At 45.4% G+C, this 18519-nt stretch overlaps 1 protein-coding gene across 4 annotated transcripts in view; it reads left to right on the forward strand.

The window, feature by feature from the left end:
- Nucleotides 1–18519, forward strand: part of LOC125966890 (glutamine-dependent NAD(+) synthetase) — a 106543-nt gene that overhangs the window by 71936 nt on the left and 16088 nt on the right. For all 4 annotated transcript variants that reach the window (XR_007480564.2, XM_049717450.1, XM_049717452.1 and 1 more), the window contains 5 exons: nt 4808–4939; nt 14908–14979; nt 17529–17653; nt 17756–17804; nt 17922–18024. Coding sequence is in view for 3 of the 4 variants with exons in the window: in XM_049717450.1 (XP_049573407.1) it covers nt 4808–4939; nt 14908–14979; nt 17529–17653; nt 17756–17804; nt 17922–18024 (481 nt within the window). In the remaining variant the exon portion in view is untranslated. The remainder of the gene's footprint in view (nt 1–4807; nt 4940–14907; nt 14980–17528; nt 17654–17755; nt 17805–17921; nt 18025–18519) is intronic.

An 18519-nucleotide genomic window follows, 5' to 3' on the forward strand; every position in this document is an offset into this window, starting at 1 on the left:
TGACGGTAACGTGTCGCATCGATGGAGCGTCAATTGACGCACCCCGCTGTTAGAGGTGGATCAAAACAGCCGCTGTTCTTGTGTTAAGAACACCAGTGAGATGCAGGTATTGCATACTACATAAGGAAAATATACATATTATCGCCAATTTCAGTGCCTCTTGGTGATCGGACAAAAAGTGTTCTCTATTAATCGCCCACCCCCCCTGTTGGACATAAACCTTCTCTAATTATCGCCCTCACTCGTGAACAAGACCCCAAGATACTTAAACTCCTCCACTTGGGGCAGGATCTCATCCCCGATCCGGAGAGGGCATTCCACCCTTTTCCGATCGAGGGCCATGGACTCGGATTTGGAGGTGCTGACCCTCATCCCGACCGCTTCACACTTGGCTGCGAACCGCTCCAGTGAGAGCTGGAGATCACGGCCTGAAGAAGCCAACAGCACCACGTCGTCTGCAAAAAGCAGGGATGCGATGCTGAGGTCTTCAAACCGGACCCCCTCAACGCCTCGGCTGCGCCTAGAAATTCTGTCCATAAAAGTTATCAACAGAATCGGTGACAAAGGAAAGCCTTGGCGGAGTCCAACCCTCACTGGGAACGAATCCGACTTACTGCCGGAAATGCGGACCAAACTCTGGCATCGGTGATACAGGGACCGAACCGCCCTTAGCAGTTGGCTCGGCACTCCGTACTCCCGAAGCACCCTCCACAGAACCTCCCGAGGGACACGATCGAACGCCTTCTACAAGTTCACGAAACACATGTGGACTGGTTGGGCGAACTCCCACACACCCTCGAGGATCCTGCTGAGGGTGTAGAGCTGGTCCACTGTTCCACGGCCAGGACGAAAGCCACACTGCTCTTCCTGAATCCAAGGTTCGACCTCCCGACGGACCCTCCTCTCCAGCACCCCTGAATACACCTTACCAGGGAGGCTGAGGAGTGTGATTCCCCTGTAATTGGAACACACCCTCCAGTCCCCCTTCTTAAAGAGGGGAACCACCACCCCAGTCTGCCAATCCAGAGGTACTGTCCCCGATGTCCACGCAATGTTGTAGAGGCGTGTCAGCCATGACAGCCCCACAACATCCAGAGCCCTTAAGAACTCCGGGCAGATCTCATCCAACCCCGGGGCCTTGCCACCGAGGAGTTTTTTAACTACCTTAGTGACTTCAACCTCAGAGATTGGAGAGCCCGCCTCAGAGTCCCCAGTTCCTGCTTCCACAATGGAAGGCGTGTAGGTGGAATTGAGGAGGTCTTCGAAGTATTCTCCCCACCGACTCATGATGTCCCGAGACGAGGTCAGCAGCACGCCATCCCCACTGTAAACAGTGATGACGTTGCACTGCTTCCCCCTCCTGAGACACCGGATGGTGGACCAGAATTTCTTCGAAGCCATCCGGAAGTCATTCTCCACGGCCTCGCCAAACTCCTCCCATGCCCGGGTTTTTGCCTCAGCCACCGCCGAAGCCGCGTTCCGCTTAGCCATCCGGTACCTGTCAGCTGCCTCCAGAGTCCCGCAAGCCAGAACGGCCCGATAGGACTCCTTCAGCTTGACGGCCTCCCTTACCGCCGGTGTCCACCTGCGGGTTCGGGGATTGCCGCCACGACAGGCACCAACGACTTTAGGGCCACAGCTAAGCCTCAACAATGGAGGCGCAGAACATGGTCCACTCGGACTCAATGTCCCCTGCCTCCCCTGGGACGTGGGAAAAGCTCTGCCGGAGGTGGGAGTTGAAGCTCTTCCTGACAGGGGATTCCGCCAGACGTTCCCAGCAGACCCTCACAGAGCGTTTGGGTCTGCCAGGTCGTACCGGCATCTTCCCCCACCATCGGAGCCAACCCACCACCAGGTGGTGATCAGTTGACAGCTCCGCCCCTCTCTTCACCCGAGTGTCCAAAACATGCGGCCGCAAATCCAATGACACGACTACAAAGTTGATCATCGAACTGCGGCCTAGGGTGTCCTGGTGCCAAGTGCACACATGGACACGCTTATGTTTGAACATGGTGTTCATTATAGAAAATCCGTGTCGAGCACAGAAGTCCAATAATAGAACACCGCTCGGGTTCAGATCGGGGGGGGGGGGGGGGTTCCTCCCAATCACGCCCTTCCAGGTCTCACTGTCATTGCCCACGTGAGCATTGAAGTCACCCAGTAGAACGATGGAGTCCCCAGAAGGGGCGCTCTCCAGCACTTCCTCCAGGGACCCCAAGAAGAGTGGGTACTCTGAGCTGCCGTTTGGTGCATAGACACAAACAACAGTCAGGACCCGTCCCCCCACCCGAAGGCGGAGGGAGGAGGCTACCCTCTCGTTCACCGGGGTGAACCCCAATGTGCAGGCGCCCAGCCTGGGGGCAATAAGTATACCCACACCTACTCGACGCCTCTCACCGTGGGCAACTCCGGAGTGGAAGAGAGTCCAGCCCCTCTCGAGAGGGCTTGTACCGGAAGTCAAACTGTGCGTGGAGGCTAGTCCGACTATATCTAGTCGGAACTTTTCTGCCTCGCACACCAGCTCAGGCTCCTTTCCAGCCAGAGAGGTGACATTCCATGTCCCAAGAGCCAGCTTCTTCAGCCGGGGATCAGACCGCCAAGGTCCCTACCTTTGGCCACCGCCCAGCTCACACTGCACCCGACCCCTTTGGCCCCTCTCACAGGTGGTGAGCCCATGGGAAGGGGGACCCACTTTTCCTTTTCGGGCTGTGCCCGCCCGGTCCCCATGGGCGAAGGTCCGGCCACCAGACGCTCGCCTTCGAGCCCCGCCTCCAGGCCTGGTTCCAGAGGGGGGCCCCGGTGACCCGCGTCCGGGAGAGGGAAAACGAAGTCCATTTATTTTAGTCATCATAAGGGGCTTCTGTGAGCTGTGCTTTGTCTGGCCCCTCACCTAGGACCCGTTTGCTATGGGTGACCCTACCAGGGGCATGAAGCCCCCGACAACATGGCTCCTAGGATCATAGGGGCACTCAGACCCCTCCACCACGATAAGGTGACGGCTCACGGAGGGGTATTTCTATAATGATTGTATATTATTCATTTAATCATTCCTTCATCTTCCAAACTACTCATCTTCAAGAGGGTCGCACGGTTTTGGAAAATGGGATGAAGCTAGACCAGGGGTGGGCAAACTTTTTGAGTGGCGGGCCGAGTTTGGTTCTAAATTTTGACCGGAGGGCCGAACCAGGAGCAGATGGATGTAGTGTTTGTGTGACGTAATAGAAATAACATGTAAAGGTCATTGCATAAAAGGTTTGTAATTTTAGTAGGTAGTAAAGCATGGATATTTGAAAAGAAGCTTTATGAAAATAAATGCATTTATTAACAGCATTAAAAAAATATTTCACCAAAAATCTACTATCTGTGATTCTCATTAAATACGACAATGTTATTATGAATAATAGTTTCCATCACTTCAGCGCTTGCAGGTCAGATTTATGAAATATGTTTATGTAATGAGGTGAAATCACATCAAACGGCAAACATTCTGACCAAATACATTATCTTGAGTAATCAGTGAAAGAATACACCTAAATAAAGAAATCAATAGTATTGTTGGCCTCTATTTTTTGCTAGTGCATCATGGTCTGGAGTAAAATTTGTTGTGGTAATTCTTAGAATAGAGCCGAGGTGTCGGTCCGTTAACCTAGATCTGTGACATGCTTTGTTGACGTTCATGTGGCTGAACATCTGCTCACACACGTAGGTCGAGCCAAATTGTCCACTCTTTTTCACTCAGTGTCCACCTTTCTTTTCCTCGGGCCACTCATTTTAATGGAAGGATTCCAGGAGAAGGTTTGTGGGTGGCATTGATAGAAATAGAGCACGAAGTGCGCTGGGTCTGTACTACTTAGTACGTACACGCACTTGTGAGTGTGCACCGAGCTTTCTGTATCGGCTTCCGCGAGTAAATGCGCGGGCGGGCACTTCGCCATCTATTGGGGAAACATAGTGATTGCAGGGAAAATGGCCCAAAAAAAAGTTTAATAATACAATTTATTCAGGTTTGGCGGGCTGTATTAAACCGCCCCGTGGGCTGGATGAGGCCCGCGGGCCGTAGTTTGCCCATAGCTGAGCAAAACTATCCTAAGAAAACCCATGCAAGCACGGGGAGAATATGCAAATATTATAATATCATATTTAATATGAACCAATAGAAATTGATTATTTTTGGACGAAAATATCAAATCTGCTGTTTGTGTTTAATTTTTTTATTTTTTTAATCACGGGTATCTGTTGCATCTACTGTGGATCTATTATTTTATTTTGTTTGTAGTTTTTGTTGTGTCCGATGTTGATATTGTATATTTATTTATTTATCCATTTAATTATTAATTCATAATATTTTTCAGGTTTCAGTTATGTTTTGTTTGTTATGTAACAACTGCATATTTGTTCATTAACCTCTCGTGTGCCCACTTTTGGGTGTAGATACTGCTGGCAACTGAATTTCCCCTGGGGATTCAATAAAGAATCTCAGTCGCTCGCTCTCTCGCTCTCTCTGTCTGCCTCAAAAGGTCATTGGGCGTTTAATAAGACTCGAAGCTTGAGCTCAGTGTGCATCAGAGGGGCCTGGATGAGCAGTTGCTCATTTGCAGGAGACAAGACCTCTCAAAACAGCTATAGCCTTCAGCTGCAGTTGTAGATTTTTATGGTTCAATTGTTTGTTTTATTACAATTGATGCAGTGTACTGTGTTGTTTCCTATCCAGATGTACGTATATGCCTAGAAATAAAATCTGAATTGCATTTAAAATCAATCTAGTATTGATAAATTTACATTCTGTGTATTTTTGGTTCACTTACAGAGTGGCGGTATCTACTTGTATGCAAACCAGAGGGGTTGTGACGGAGACAGACTGTATTATGATGGTTGTGCCATGGTGGTTGTCAATGGGGGCATTGTGGCGCATGGAGCACAGTTTTCTTTGACTGAGGTGGTAAGTTTGGAAATTAAGAGTTAATAGTATTTGTTCAAGTGTGATTTGATAACAATTCTTCACTTGTTTCTTTGTGCTCACACTCACTGTGATTAATAGAAGAAGCTGGAGTCTATTGAGAAACCCAGAAATAGGAACCCAGAATAAATCCAGAACCATTTTACTAATGGTGTTAAACATTGTTCCACTGTGGTATCATGTCTACTGAACAAAACAGTTTCATGATTGCATAACTAAAAGTCATTCATCCATTGAATACCGACGGCAGACGACTCGAATGTAGCCGGATAATGAGCTGACAGACGTCTCGCAGACAAACCTGGCGTGTCATTACCGATTTTGAGTTGGTCTTGACGTATCGCAGCCAGTGTAGTGTGACATAATCCACAATTCTATGCTAGCATCTGGAATGGCTCATGACCACTACGACGGAAGTCAGGCATGTCAGAATGACTGTTTGTCATGCCGCATAGTATAACATAACCTACGTCGTCCTACAAGTGGTTATTGGGCATTGACCAAGAGGAATACAGTGAGCTCTTATTGTGACATAATCCACGATTCGACGCTAGCCTCTGGAATTGCTCACGACCATTACCACAAAATTCTGGCATGTCAGAATTTCTGTTCGTCTTGCTGCAGTGTGACATAACCTACGTACGTCATCCTTCGAGGGGTTCTTGGGCTTTAACCAATAGGAATACAGTGAGCTCTTACTTATGACAAGAGATTGGACATGATGCACACAAAAAAAATGGCATAATAAAGAATGGGCAGTACCTCAGCTGATCTTTAGCGGGCCATGTTATAGAGCAGCGGTCACCAACACCAGGTCGCCCGTGAGGACTGCATGAGTTGTCCGCAGGACTGTTCTAAAATTTGCTGAAATAGCGGCACTTGTCAGTGAGCTGCATCTATTTATTATACAGTCAAACCTCGGTTTTCGAACGTCCCGGTTCTCAAACAAATCGGAATTCAAACGAAAAATTCGAGATTTTTTTGCTTTGGTTGTCGATCAAAATTTGGAGGTTGAACCTTGCGAGAAGAGCCAAAAGGAACTGAGAAAACCCGACCGCGCGGCCCGGATGCCGACTGACTCCGTTCGTTACTGTATTTTCGTTACTTTGGGATTGTATTAACCCCTAATCATGCCTCCAAAGAAAGCAAGTGGGAGCAGTAAAGCCATCCTAAAACACAAAGACGCTCTTAAAGCAATGCGACAGTGAGTGCCCGGCGCACTGCGGTTGCGCGATCGGACCAAAATCTGCTCCCTGCGCACTGAGGTCCACTCAAATTTCGGAAAGTACATCAGGACTTTAAAAATATTTTCTAAATTTTAGCGACGGCCCTGTCACAATAATGCGACCAGTGCGGTGCAGTTGCGTGGTCGGCGACGCGCTATTGTTGCGCGTTCGGCGGTGCGCTGCAGTTGCGCGATCGGACAAAATTAAGTTCCCTGCAAACTTAGGTCCACTTAAATTTTGGAAAGTACATCACGACTTTAAAAATATTTTCTACATTTCAGCGACGGCTCTGTCACAATGATGCGACCAGCGCGGTGCAGTTGCGTGGTGGGCGACGCACTACGGTTGCGCGTTCGGCGGTGTGCTGCAGTTGCGCGATCGGTCAAATATGCGCAAATGAAAAAATGCTTAAAAAAGGCGGGGTTTTTTTTGTCTTGAAACGGATTAAAAATGTTTTCATCATTTGTAATGGGAAAAATAGATTCGGAATCCGACCGATTCGCTTCTCGAACTGCCTTCTGGAACGGATTGTGGTCAAAAACCAAGGTTTGACTGTATTTTTGCTATTCTTGTTAAAATCTCACTTACATGTGAACTGGAAATGACATTAATAACACATAGTGAAAGCCAAATTGAGCAAATTGGCTATTTCAGAAGTGTGTGTCAAACTGGTAGCCCTTTCGCTTAATCAGTACCCAGGAAGTAGCTCTCGGTTTAAGAAAGGTTGGTGACCCCTGATATAGAGGAAATATTTGAGGAACTGTGGCTGCAATGTCCTTAGCTGGTTGCCGATTAGCAAATTTGGTGTCATTTAACAAATTTCTTGCTTCAAGTTCTCACAGGAAAATAGACTGTATGCACTGCCTGTGTAATATTTGCGTACGGGCTAAATGTGTAAAGGTTTTTTTCACAGTGTATTAGTAGTATCTGTTGGTGAATACTGTCAATTTCTGACAGATTATTTCTAACAGACCACAGGGGTCGCGGGCGTGCTGGAGCCTATCCCTGCCATCATCGGGCAGTAGGCGGGGGACACCCTGAACCAGTTTCCAGCCAGTTGCAGGGCACACAGAAACGAACAACCATCTGTACTCGCACTCACTCCTATGGGCAATTTGAAGTGCTCTATCAGCCTACAATGCATGTTTTTGGGATGTGGGAGGAAACCGGAGTGCCCGGAGAAAACCCACGCAGGCACGGGGAGAACATGCAAACTCCACACAGGGAGGGCCGGAGGTTGAATTGAACCCGCACCCTCTGAACTGTGAGGTGGACATGCGCACCGTGCCACCTAAAATCATGTTTGATTAAGGTTATTGACACCAAAGGTCAACCAGTTCAACAAGAATCACATGCAGTACTGTCACCTACCCTGTCCTGTGACCTTTCGATTTATGTTCATCAGAAACATGAAAGCACAATTATTTGTGTGGTTTTAGTTGAAAGTTTACAGCTGGGGTGTCCAAAATACAGCCTGCAGGCCATTTTTATTTTGGCCACAAGAAATTTTATAAATAGAAAATAATATGGACCACACTTCAACCTTTGCCCAAGTGTTGCACTTTTTAATTTTAACACCAGGGAGAGCTACTGTTCTACTACTACTGTTGATCAAGGCAGTTTCTCTACCAAAAAGTACAAAAGTAGACCAAGAAAAAAATTACCTCAAGATACTAAACATGGCAGAACCAAAGAAACGAAAGTGATTACAGAAAATTTCAGACATGTTGGTTGAGTGTATATTTCTTCAAAAAAAAGGCTACAATGGCCAGCCATGAGGTCACCCAACTCATCACAAGACATGGCTGGCAAGCCTTTTTCAGATGGAGACCTCTTAAAAGACTGCCTTGTTAAAGTCGCCAAAATAATGTTCCCAAAAAAAGTGCAGGACTTCAGAAACATCAATGCTGTTCCCAATTTAGGTGCGTAAAAGATGTATTACACAGTACCCGTGTGTTACTAACCATTTATGCACAAGTAAACATGCAACAATTATCAATAATGCACATCAATTCTGTCACTAGCCTGTTTTTACCCACCACTTGTGTTTTTCTTGTTAACACACAACACTGCTGGGCACAGTGCACATACTTTACATGCAAAGTCATCTGATTTCATCTGATGCAGATTTGGTCCTTGATCAACTGACATTCGTCCAGATTTTAAGCACGAGTGCCATGAGATCATTACTGCAGCTGGATGGCCTGATTTACATACCCAGCGCAGCTAAAACTCACCAGAAGAATTTACGAAAATTGTACGCACTTGGACTCCGCCAAGGCTGCCCTTTGTCACCGATTCTGTTCATAACTTTTATGGACAGAATTTCTAGGCGCAGCTGAGGCATTGAGGGTGTCCGGTGTGGGGACCTCAGCATTGCATCTCTGCTTTTTGCAGACAATGTGGTGCTGTTGGCTTCTACAAGCCGTGATCTACAGCTCTCACTGGAGTGGTTCGCAGCCGAGTGCAAAGTGGTCGGGATGAGGGTCAGGAACTCCAAATCTGAGTCCATGTTCCTCGGTCGGAAAAGGGTGGAATGCCCTCTCCGGATCGGGGATGAGATCCTGCCCCAAGTGGAGGAGTTCAAGTATCTTGGGGTCTTGTTTACGAGCGAGGGTAGGATGGAGCGTGAGATCGACAGGCGGATCGGAGCAGCGTCGGCTGTAATGCGGACTCTGTACCGGTCCGTCATGGTGAAGAGAGAGCTGAGCCAAAACGCAAAGCTCTCAATTTACCGGTCGATCTACGCTCCTACCCTCACCGATGGTCACAAGCTAAGGGTTGTGACCGAAAGAATGAGATCTCGGATACAAGCGGCCGAAATGAGTTTTCTCCGTAGGGTGTCCGGGCTCTCCCTTAGAGATAGGGTGAGAAGCTCGGTCATCCGGGAGAGACTCGGAGTAGAACCGCTGCTCCTCCACGTTGAGAGGAGCCAGATGAGGTGGCTCGTGCAGGTGGGGAGGTGTTCCGGGCATGTCCCACCGGTAGGAGACCCCGTGGACGACCCAGGATGCGCTGGAGAGACTGTCTCTCAGCTGGCCTGGGAACATCTCGGGATCCCCCGGGATAAACTGGACAAAGTGGCTGCGGAGAGGGAAGTCTGGGAGTCCCTCCTAAAGCTGCTGCCCCCGCGACCCGACCCCGGATAAGCGGAAGAAAATGGATGGATGGATGGATGTACGCACTTCTGTTATTAAGTCCAGATTAGTATGTTAATGTTGCCAACCGTTTCAAACGAACGTTAATAGGTGTGATGCTAAGCGTAATACTGTATTATCTTTATAGGGCACACTTAAAAACTTATGATTTATTCATAAAACCACAGTGCGCGTTATAATGCAGAGCGTCTTATATATGGATCAATTGATGAATTTGCTGATCCATACTGGTTATACACAGCACTCTGCCAAAATGTTTCAGTACGACTAGTAAATTACAAGGTCGCATTGCTTTCAGCATTATGGCAACCGTGGTCAGGGGCGTCACCGAAAATAGGCTACTACTGGTCGATCGCCTGACATTTAAAAAAAAAAAACATTTTTTCTACAGGGTAGAATCCATCCCATTGCTTGATTGACATACAGGTAAGCCTGTCGGGAGGCAATCACAGTGAACCAGACCCACCCCCTTCACCACAGCTTTTTGACTGTGCATACATCAACCCGGCACCAAAACTAACAAGTTAACGCATTACGCATCAACACGCGCACTTGCTTTTTTCTTTTAAACTAAAGAAAGTTTATGACCATCAAAAATGAGTGGGGTTGCTGGACCAAGTAAGAAGCCAAACCATATCACTTTCATCTCATCACTTGATTGACATACAGGTAAACCTGTGGGGAGGCAATCACAGTGAACCGCACCCGCCCCCTCACGGCAGCACGTTTAGCTGTGCATACTCAAACCCGGCACCAAAGCGAATAAGCCAATCCACACATTATGCATCAATGCGTGCACTCGCTTTTTTCTTTTAAACTAAAGAAAGTTTATCCCATCAAAAATGAGTGAGGTTGCTGGACCAAGTAAGAAGCCAAACCTCATCAGTTTCATCCCTTTGCTTAATTGACATACAGGTAAGCCTGTCGAGAGGCAATCACATGCGCAATAGACAGTGACCACACCCCCTCACCGCAGCTTTTTGGCTGCACATACACAAACCCAGCACCAAAACTAAGAAGCTAATCAACGCATCACGCATCAACACGCCCACTCGCTTTTTTCTTTTAAACTAAAGAAAGTTTATGACCATCAAAAATGAGTGGGGTTGCTGGACCAAGTAAGACGCCAAACCATATCACTTTCATACGGAATGGTAGTTGGACTTTTTCTTAAACTCATTGACTGGGTTGACATTCCCTTTAGCACAGCACCATCTAGTGGATGCATAACGCAACCCTAGTCAACCCCAGTTTGATGCAATAGTATCTATTCAATGCGCCTTTTAATCCGGTGTGCCCTATATATGAAAAAAATTCAAAAATAAGATTCAATGAAGGTGCGCCTTATGATCCAGTGTGCCTTATAGTGCAGAAAATACTCTACCTTAAATAACTAAATAAAAAGTTTACCAGTCCAAGTTAACCCTTTTTTGTTTTATCATTGTACTGTAAATCTTATGTCCACGAAGAAATCTGAAGCTGCTGTTCTGAGAATGAGCTACCGAAGCGTTTTTTGAATAAATCAACAAAGATCCATTTATGGAAAGCTGTGATGATTGCACTGCTGTCTTTATTTATATTCAACAATATGTTTCACCGAGCGGCTTGGTAGCGCACTGATTAGCACGTCTGCCTCACAGTTAGGAGGGTGCCGGTTCGATTCCACCTCCAACCCTCCCTGTGTGGCGTTTGCATGTTCTCCCCATGCCCGCGTGGGTATTCTCTGGGCACCTCCAGTTTCCTCCGACATCCCAAAAACATGCCTCGTAGGCCGATTGAGCGCTCCAAATTGCCCCTAGGTGTGAGTGCGAGTGCGGATGGTTGTTCGTTTCAGTGTGCCCTGCGATCGGCTGGCAACCGGTTCAGGGTGCCCCCCGCCTACTGCCCGATGACTGCTGGGACAAGCGGTATAGAAAATGGATGGATGGCACCACTTTTAATAGATTTTTTTGAACTTTAATACACTAAAGACAAGCCTAGATACCTGATTTCTAGTAAGTGGCCCACCCCATCCTATATGTGTATGTATGTATGTATGTATGTATGTATGTATGTATCAGTGATGTGCGGTGAAGTTCATGACTGCGGAGGCACTGACGTGATCCCCCCCAGGTAAAATTTGTCCGACACCTAATCGTGTCACAAAAAAGGTTGGGGAATGCTGCTCTAGAGTGGCTTATTCATTATTTAATTTTCGATCGTGCGTACCACTCCGTTTGAAAAGACATGCTCCGAAGTCCGTTGTCCGAATCAAACCTTTTAACTCCGGAGTTGGTTTTCCTTTGCTGATGACCTCCTGCTTCGACCGAAAATCCATAGTTGAAAATCGTTTGGATATGTAATCCTCCATTGTAAAACAAATTGTAAAAACAAAAAAAAAAACGAATGTAAAACGAAATAAATTGACGACTGCTCCTCAGTTGTTCACTGTAAATTTGAACTGGAGGTCACTTATTCTACAGGTGGGCCCATGAAGCATCCCAGGATCACAAGCGGCCCCTGCCATAAGGCTGGAGAAATTTTTTTTCGCTGCCTCCGTAAGGTCTCGTATCAAAGCCGTTTTGTTCATCTAAAGAAACACGATGTTACAGATGGCAAAAAAAACACTAGATATTATATACATCAGCTTAAATACGGAAATTAGTTACCGTAATTTTCGGACTAAAAGTCGCTGCGGAATATAGGTCGCATCAACCATAAAATGCACAATAACGTAAAAAAAACCCCATATATATTTAAGTCACTCCGGAGTACAAGTCGCATTTTGGGGGAAATTTATTCGACAAAATCCAACACCAAGAACAGACATGAACGAGCAACAACAGGCTAAACCATAGGTATGCTAACGTGACATAAAGACAAACGAAGATCTGAGAACAGGCCTGACGTAACATTCAGTTATTCAAATAACTATTACATAAATAACACGTTTATAAAACCATCTGTGTCACTCCAATTCATTAAATCCATCGATCGTCCTTTATGGAAACGATGCCGCGTATGCGCCGCGCGCCTGACGTCTAAATATTCTAAATATTCCACAGACCCATACAACGACATATAAAGTATATATCAAATAACTATTATATAAGCAATAATATCAAACCATCTATGTCACTCCAAATCATTAAATCCATCGGTCAAATTCCTCGTCCTTTGTCAACAACACCGCGCGTGCGCCCTGATGTCAGCCTCGTCGTTATTCCACAGATCTAGTGTATAACGATATTACAGCGTTAACAAAATACAAGGAAAGACGTGGGTTTGTAAACGTCTCTTTCTTTAACAAAACAAGAGTTCAACGAGCCAACAAGCACTGAACTGTAACAATAAAAACATATACAAGTTGCTATACGAAAGAAAATATATCAAATAACTATAACATAAATAGTTCACCACCACATGGCCCCAAGCACCGGCGTCGACTTCCAGGTGTGTGGCGGCGTGAACTTCCATCCCCGGAGGTGGCACTTCCAGCCACGGAGGTGGAAGAGACCTCCATAGAATAGGACCGGGTGTGCGTGAAAGCCATGTCCGAGCCCCATCCACCGTCCCCGGACAGCCACCCGGCCGAGCGCCAGCCCACGACTTCCATCCACGGAGGTGAAAGAGAGCTCCGTAGAGTAGGACCGGGCATGCGTAAAAGCCATGTCCAAGCCCCATCCACCGTCCCTGGACAGCCACCCGGCCGAGCGCCAGCCCCCAACTTCAGTCCACGGAGGTGAAAGAAAGCTCCGTAGAGTAGGACCGGGCGTGCGTAGAAGCCATAATAGTTTTTCAAACCTTCTGTGTCACTCCAAATCATTAAGTAAAAGTTAAAGTCAAAGTCCGCTTTATTGTCAATTTCTTCACATGCCAAGACACACAAAGAGATCGAAATTTCGTTCCCACTATCCCACGGTGACAAGACATAGTTCACAATGTACATACAAGTAAACAACACAAGAAAAATAAAACAAGAAGGAATAATCAATGAATAAATAAGAGTGATGAATAAATAATAAATAAACAAATAACACAATAAATAAGTACAGGATGCTACGCAGAAGGGGGAAGAGAGTTCAGGATCCTAACAGCCTGGAGAATGAAGCTGTTGGTGAGTCTGGCGGTGCGGGAGCGCAGGCTCCTGTACCTCTTCCCAGAGGGCAGAAGATCAAACAAAGAGTGAGCAGGGTGACTCACATCACTCACAATTGTGGCCGCCTTGCGGGCGTGATGGGAGGCGTAAATGCCCTTCAGGGAGGGGAGTGAAGCACCAATAATCTTACCAGTTGTGTTCACTATGCGCTGCAGGGCCTTCATGTTGTATTCAGTGCGGCTACCACCCCAGACAGCGATACAACTGGAGAGGACGCTCTCAATGGTGCCACGGTAGAATGTAGTCATGACGGCCGGAGGAGCACTTGCTCGCCTGAGTTTCCGCAGGAAGTACAGGTGGCGCTGAGCTTTCTTCGCCAGTGATGCGGTGTTGGCGGACCAGGAGAGGTCCTCACTGATGTGCACCCCCAGGAATTTGGTGCTGCTCCCCCTCTCCACCACAGCACCGTCGATGGTCAACGGCAGGTGTTGGGTGTGACCCTTCCGGAAGTCAACAACAATTTCCTTGGTTTTGTTGACGTTCAGCAGTAATCCTTCAAACTCTTCGTCCTCCGTTTCACAAACAAAGCCGCTAATGATGCTGGTAGTACGTGGGGCCCTTCGTCATCCCGTGATCGAATCTTTGTCTTTTATGTAAACAATCGCCGCGCCGCGCCACTGACGTCACTTGAAATTCAAATTACAGTAATCCCTTGCTACATCGTGGTTCGTTTATCGCAGTTTAACTTTTTACTTTTTTTTTTTTAATTTTGAAAATTTGTGAAAAAATTTACATATAAGTCGCTCCTCAGTATAAGTCGCCCTGCCACCCAAACTATAAAAAAAAAAACCTTATAGTCCGACAATTACGGTAATATAGCCACAGTGTTTGACCACTTAAATAGCGACATAGGGACAGACAGCAGTTCAGTCTAACTGCATAGCCTGTCAGAATAGGCAGCCGTGTGATTACACAATCCTGTGTGGAGGCAAGGCAGGAAGTTGGCTCCTCCGAGCGACTCGTCTTCGGTTTTAACATAACTGTAAAAATTCAGCGGTTTTGGTTCAAAATGATACAAAACTACTAAAATTAAAAGGAAAAAACTTTATTATGAAAACAATTGAATTTGTTTTTTTCCCCTTTTCATGATGGCAAGGGGGGCCACGCCTCCTCTGACCGCACGTCCCTGGTCTGTATGTATGTATGTATGTATGTATGTATGTATGTATGTATGTATGTATGTATGTATGCATGTCATTGAAAAATGTTTAGACAGCCCTGGTTTACAGTAAATCTGTGATTGTCTGGTTATGGCATTAATGAAAGAGCAGCATTTTATGATAATTTTATACAGAAATCTTGTTAATTCCTAAAAACTGACTGAGGTTTACTTACAACCGTCTCCTTGGAAAGAACAAACTTAACTGCAATTGTTATTAAGAATAAATGCCAATTTATGTCAAATGCAGTAATTTTCATTGTTTTTAGGAGGTGATCACAGCCACTCTGGACCTAGAGGATGTGCGCTGCTATAGAGGAGAGTCTTGTCAGCTTCAGCTGGTGAGTAACTTTTTTGAACTGTTTTAGTTCAAGATTACACTTTTCACAATCATAATTTCACATTCAGTATATTCACCATTGGCATGAATGAGGAGGGGGGAGAGAGAGAGAGAGAGAGAGAGAGAGAGAGAGAGAGAGAGAGAGAGAGAGAGAGAGAGAGAGAGAGAGATTGTGTGGGCTTGGGAGAATGGCCCCTTCATGGCTACATCATGATGACGTCAGGTGTTAACTGGAGGCAGAAGAGCCAAATGCCAATGCATCCCGGATAACCCTGTTAATGTGTGATTTTTCTGTATTTGGCATACACTCCCTAGTCCCCCTTCTTAACTCTTCATATGCCAGTGACGAGAATACTTGTCATTGACATTAATGACGTAGGATCCCATGGACAAGTATTCTTGTCAACTTATTTTTATTTTATTAATGGGTAGATAAGACTCCCGGCCACTTCTCCACTTAAAATCAGGTTAATAGAGCATTGTAGTGGTTAACTCCGACCACTTGGTGGCAGAGTTGCAAAATTGCAAAATCATCAAGTACTTATTAGTTTATTGTGACTTTGCCTTTTGGCTCAGCTCTCTCTTCACCACGACAGACCGGTACAGAGTCCGCATTACTGCCGACGCTGCACCAATCCGCCTGTCGATCTCGCGCTTCAACCTGCCCTCACTCGTGAACAAGACCCCAAGATACATGAACTCCTCCACTTGGGGCAGGATCTCATCCCCGATCCGGAGAGGGCATTCAATCCTTTTCCGACCGAGGACCATGGACTCGGATTTGGAGGTGCTGACCCTCATCCCGACCGCTTCACACTCGACTGCGAACCACTCCAGTGAAAGCTGGAGACCACGGCTTGAAGAAGGCAACAGCACCACGTCGTCTGCAAAAAGCAGACGCGATGCTGAGGACCTCAAACCGGACACCCTCACCGCCTTGACTGCGCCTAGAAATTCTGTCCATAAAAAATATTAACAGAATCGGTGACAAAGGGCAGCCTTGGCGGAGTCCAACCCTCACTGGGAACGAATCCGACTTACTGCCGGAAATGCGGACCAAACCCTGGCATCGTTGATACAGGGACCGAACCGCCCTTATCAATTGGCTCGGCACCCCGTACTCCCGAAGTAACCTCCACAGAACTTACATTAGTTTTTAAGTTCTCTCGTCACTCAAAGTCTATTTTATGCCGTTATTTCTCTGATATATTCCCATAGCGCAGGGTAAATTATAGTGTATTAAAGGAAAAAAAAAACTGATAAGATATTTAAATCACATTTGTTGAATTTCTCCCACAGGCTTTGCTTCCTTAAATCGTCCTTAAGGCCCTCTATGGGTGCCGGTCTTTTAAGACTTGTCTGGTTATTATTATGTTCATCATTGTTATTATCATTGATTAATTTAAATTCTAAAAGATTACAAATATTGGAAAATTGTCACCTATTACCGTATTGGCCAGAATATAAGACGGTGGTTTTTGCATTGAAATAAGAACCGTAGCGACAATCTGGAGAAAAGTGGGTCGAAGATCGGCCAGGTTAACCAGCAGCTGCTGAGAAGTTATGATGCAAACTTCAAGATGATGGTGATAATTGAGTCAGAGTCTTCAACCAATTGCAAAGCGGCTGTGAAATATGGTGTCACAGAGTGTAATGTACGGAGAAAAGCTTTCCGTGGTCCTCAGAGCAGCCGCTTTCAAGAACTCGACAGGATCATTTGTTTCAGATGTACTGTAATTATTTTCTGGATAAAAATTAAATTTGGTGTTCCAAAAGTATTTTTTCACACTTGAGTCTTGAAAAAGAGGGGGTCGTCTTATAATCAGGGTTGTCTTATATTCGGGCCAATACTGTATGTCACATAGATTCATTCTGCAAAAATTTGTAGTCTCAAATTCATTGTTAAAGATGTTACCAATTATTTTTGCTTTAAGAATGGAAAGTGAAGAGGAACAGATTCATGAAGGGAACAAGATGGCTTAATCTAGCAAAACACACCCTCTGAAAAAGGAAACAGCTTCAAATGAATTCAGCCGTCGTTTGGCGGTGTTACATTCGACAGAGGGGTCAAATCTGTTTGAAATAAGAGCCTTAGCTGCAGTAATTTTGTCATTGAAAAACTGCAGGAATCTATTTCTTGAATATATTGAATCTATTCTAATTTTTGGGGAAGAGTCTGTGCAAACAGTCCAAGGGGGATTTAATCACAGAATCAATACTTTACGTGCACCTTGTCTTTCTTTCCACTTATATTCAGCTTTGCAGCACTCCTTTTTTTCAGAAAGGTCAGATGGCTGTACTTAGGAGTGGTAGTTTTAACAGCAGTAGGAAAAGACAACATCTAAGAGCACATATGATTGCAAATCACATTTTCAAATTTGAGACCAGAAGACCAAAAACACGAATAAAATCTGAAGTATGTCCTTGCAGTGGAACCAGGGATGAAATGCATGTTTTACGTAACAGTTAAAATTTGACACATTTTGCATCAAAGACAAACAACACTTTCTGTATATAATAATAATGTTGTTCTTTGTGTCTCTGGTCTAGGGAAGTGAATTCAAACCATGCTATAGGATCAAAGTTGACTTTTCTCTATCCAGTAATGATGACATCCTCTTCCCCACCCACCAAGCGATAACATGGCACTTGCCTACACCAGAAGAAGAAATCAGGTAAACAACATGAGTTTTGTACTTGAATGTGATGTGCAGCTGTTTAGGTAAACCCCCCGCTGTTCAGGTAAACCCCCCGCTGTTCCTGTTTTTTTTTTCCAGCCTCGGGCCAGCTTGTTGGCTATGGGACTACCTAAGGAGGAGTGGACAGGTAAGATTGAAAGCCCAAGTAAATGTTGACAAATGACATCTTACTTTGCCTGTCAACAAACAATTTGATTGTGTAATATCAATGTACTATATGTGATGATTTTATTTTACCTCTTAGGCAGGCTTTCTGTTGCCTTTGAGTGGAGGAGTTGATAGCTCCTCTGTTGCCTGTATTGTCTACTCTATGTGTGTGCTGGTTTGTCAGGCAATAGAAAATGGCAGTAAGTAGATTTTCATTCAATGCATTCTAAATTGTGTTACTTGAGACCAGGGGTGTCCAAAGGGCTGCATACAGAAAAATGGAATAATGTAAGGGCCACTTTAAAGTTTGACTTTTATTAAATATGGTAAACTCAAGCAAACTTTTATTTGTTGTTTGCATTTTATTGTATTTTATTTCATAAACTGCGAAATATAAGCTTTCTGTTGCAAAGTGATATATTTGCAGTTTTGTTCTCAAAATTTGGGAGTTTCCTGCGGCCCTGTATCCCATTGGACAAGATCCATCATTGCACTAAATACCACCCAAATTCCATCTGCCCATTCAGAAAGCCCCAATAGAGCAAACTGTCATAAGATAACCTTTTTTAAAACAGATCACTGCAATATCTCCATAAATCAGACAGAACAGATAGTGGAAGAAACCTTTTGCTTTTGAAATCTTAATTCACCATAGTATTCTGAAGAGAATTTGTGTTATTTTAGTCATAATTTAT

The sequence above is a fragment of the Syngnathus scovelli genome, chromosome 4 (assembly GCF_024217435.2).
Source record: "Syngnathus scovelli strain Florida chromosome 4, RoL_Ssco_1.2, whole genome shotgun sequence".
Taxonomy (NCBI): domain Eukaryota; kingdom Metazoa; phylum Chordata; class Actinopteri; order Syngnathiformes; family Syngnathidae; genus Syngnathus; species Syngnathus scovelli.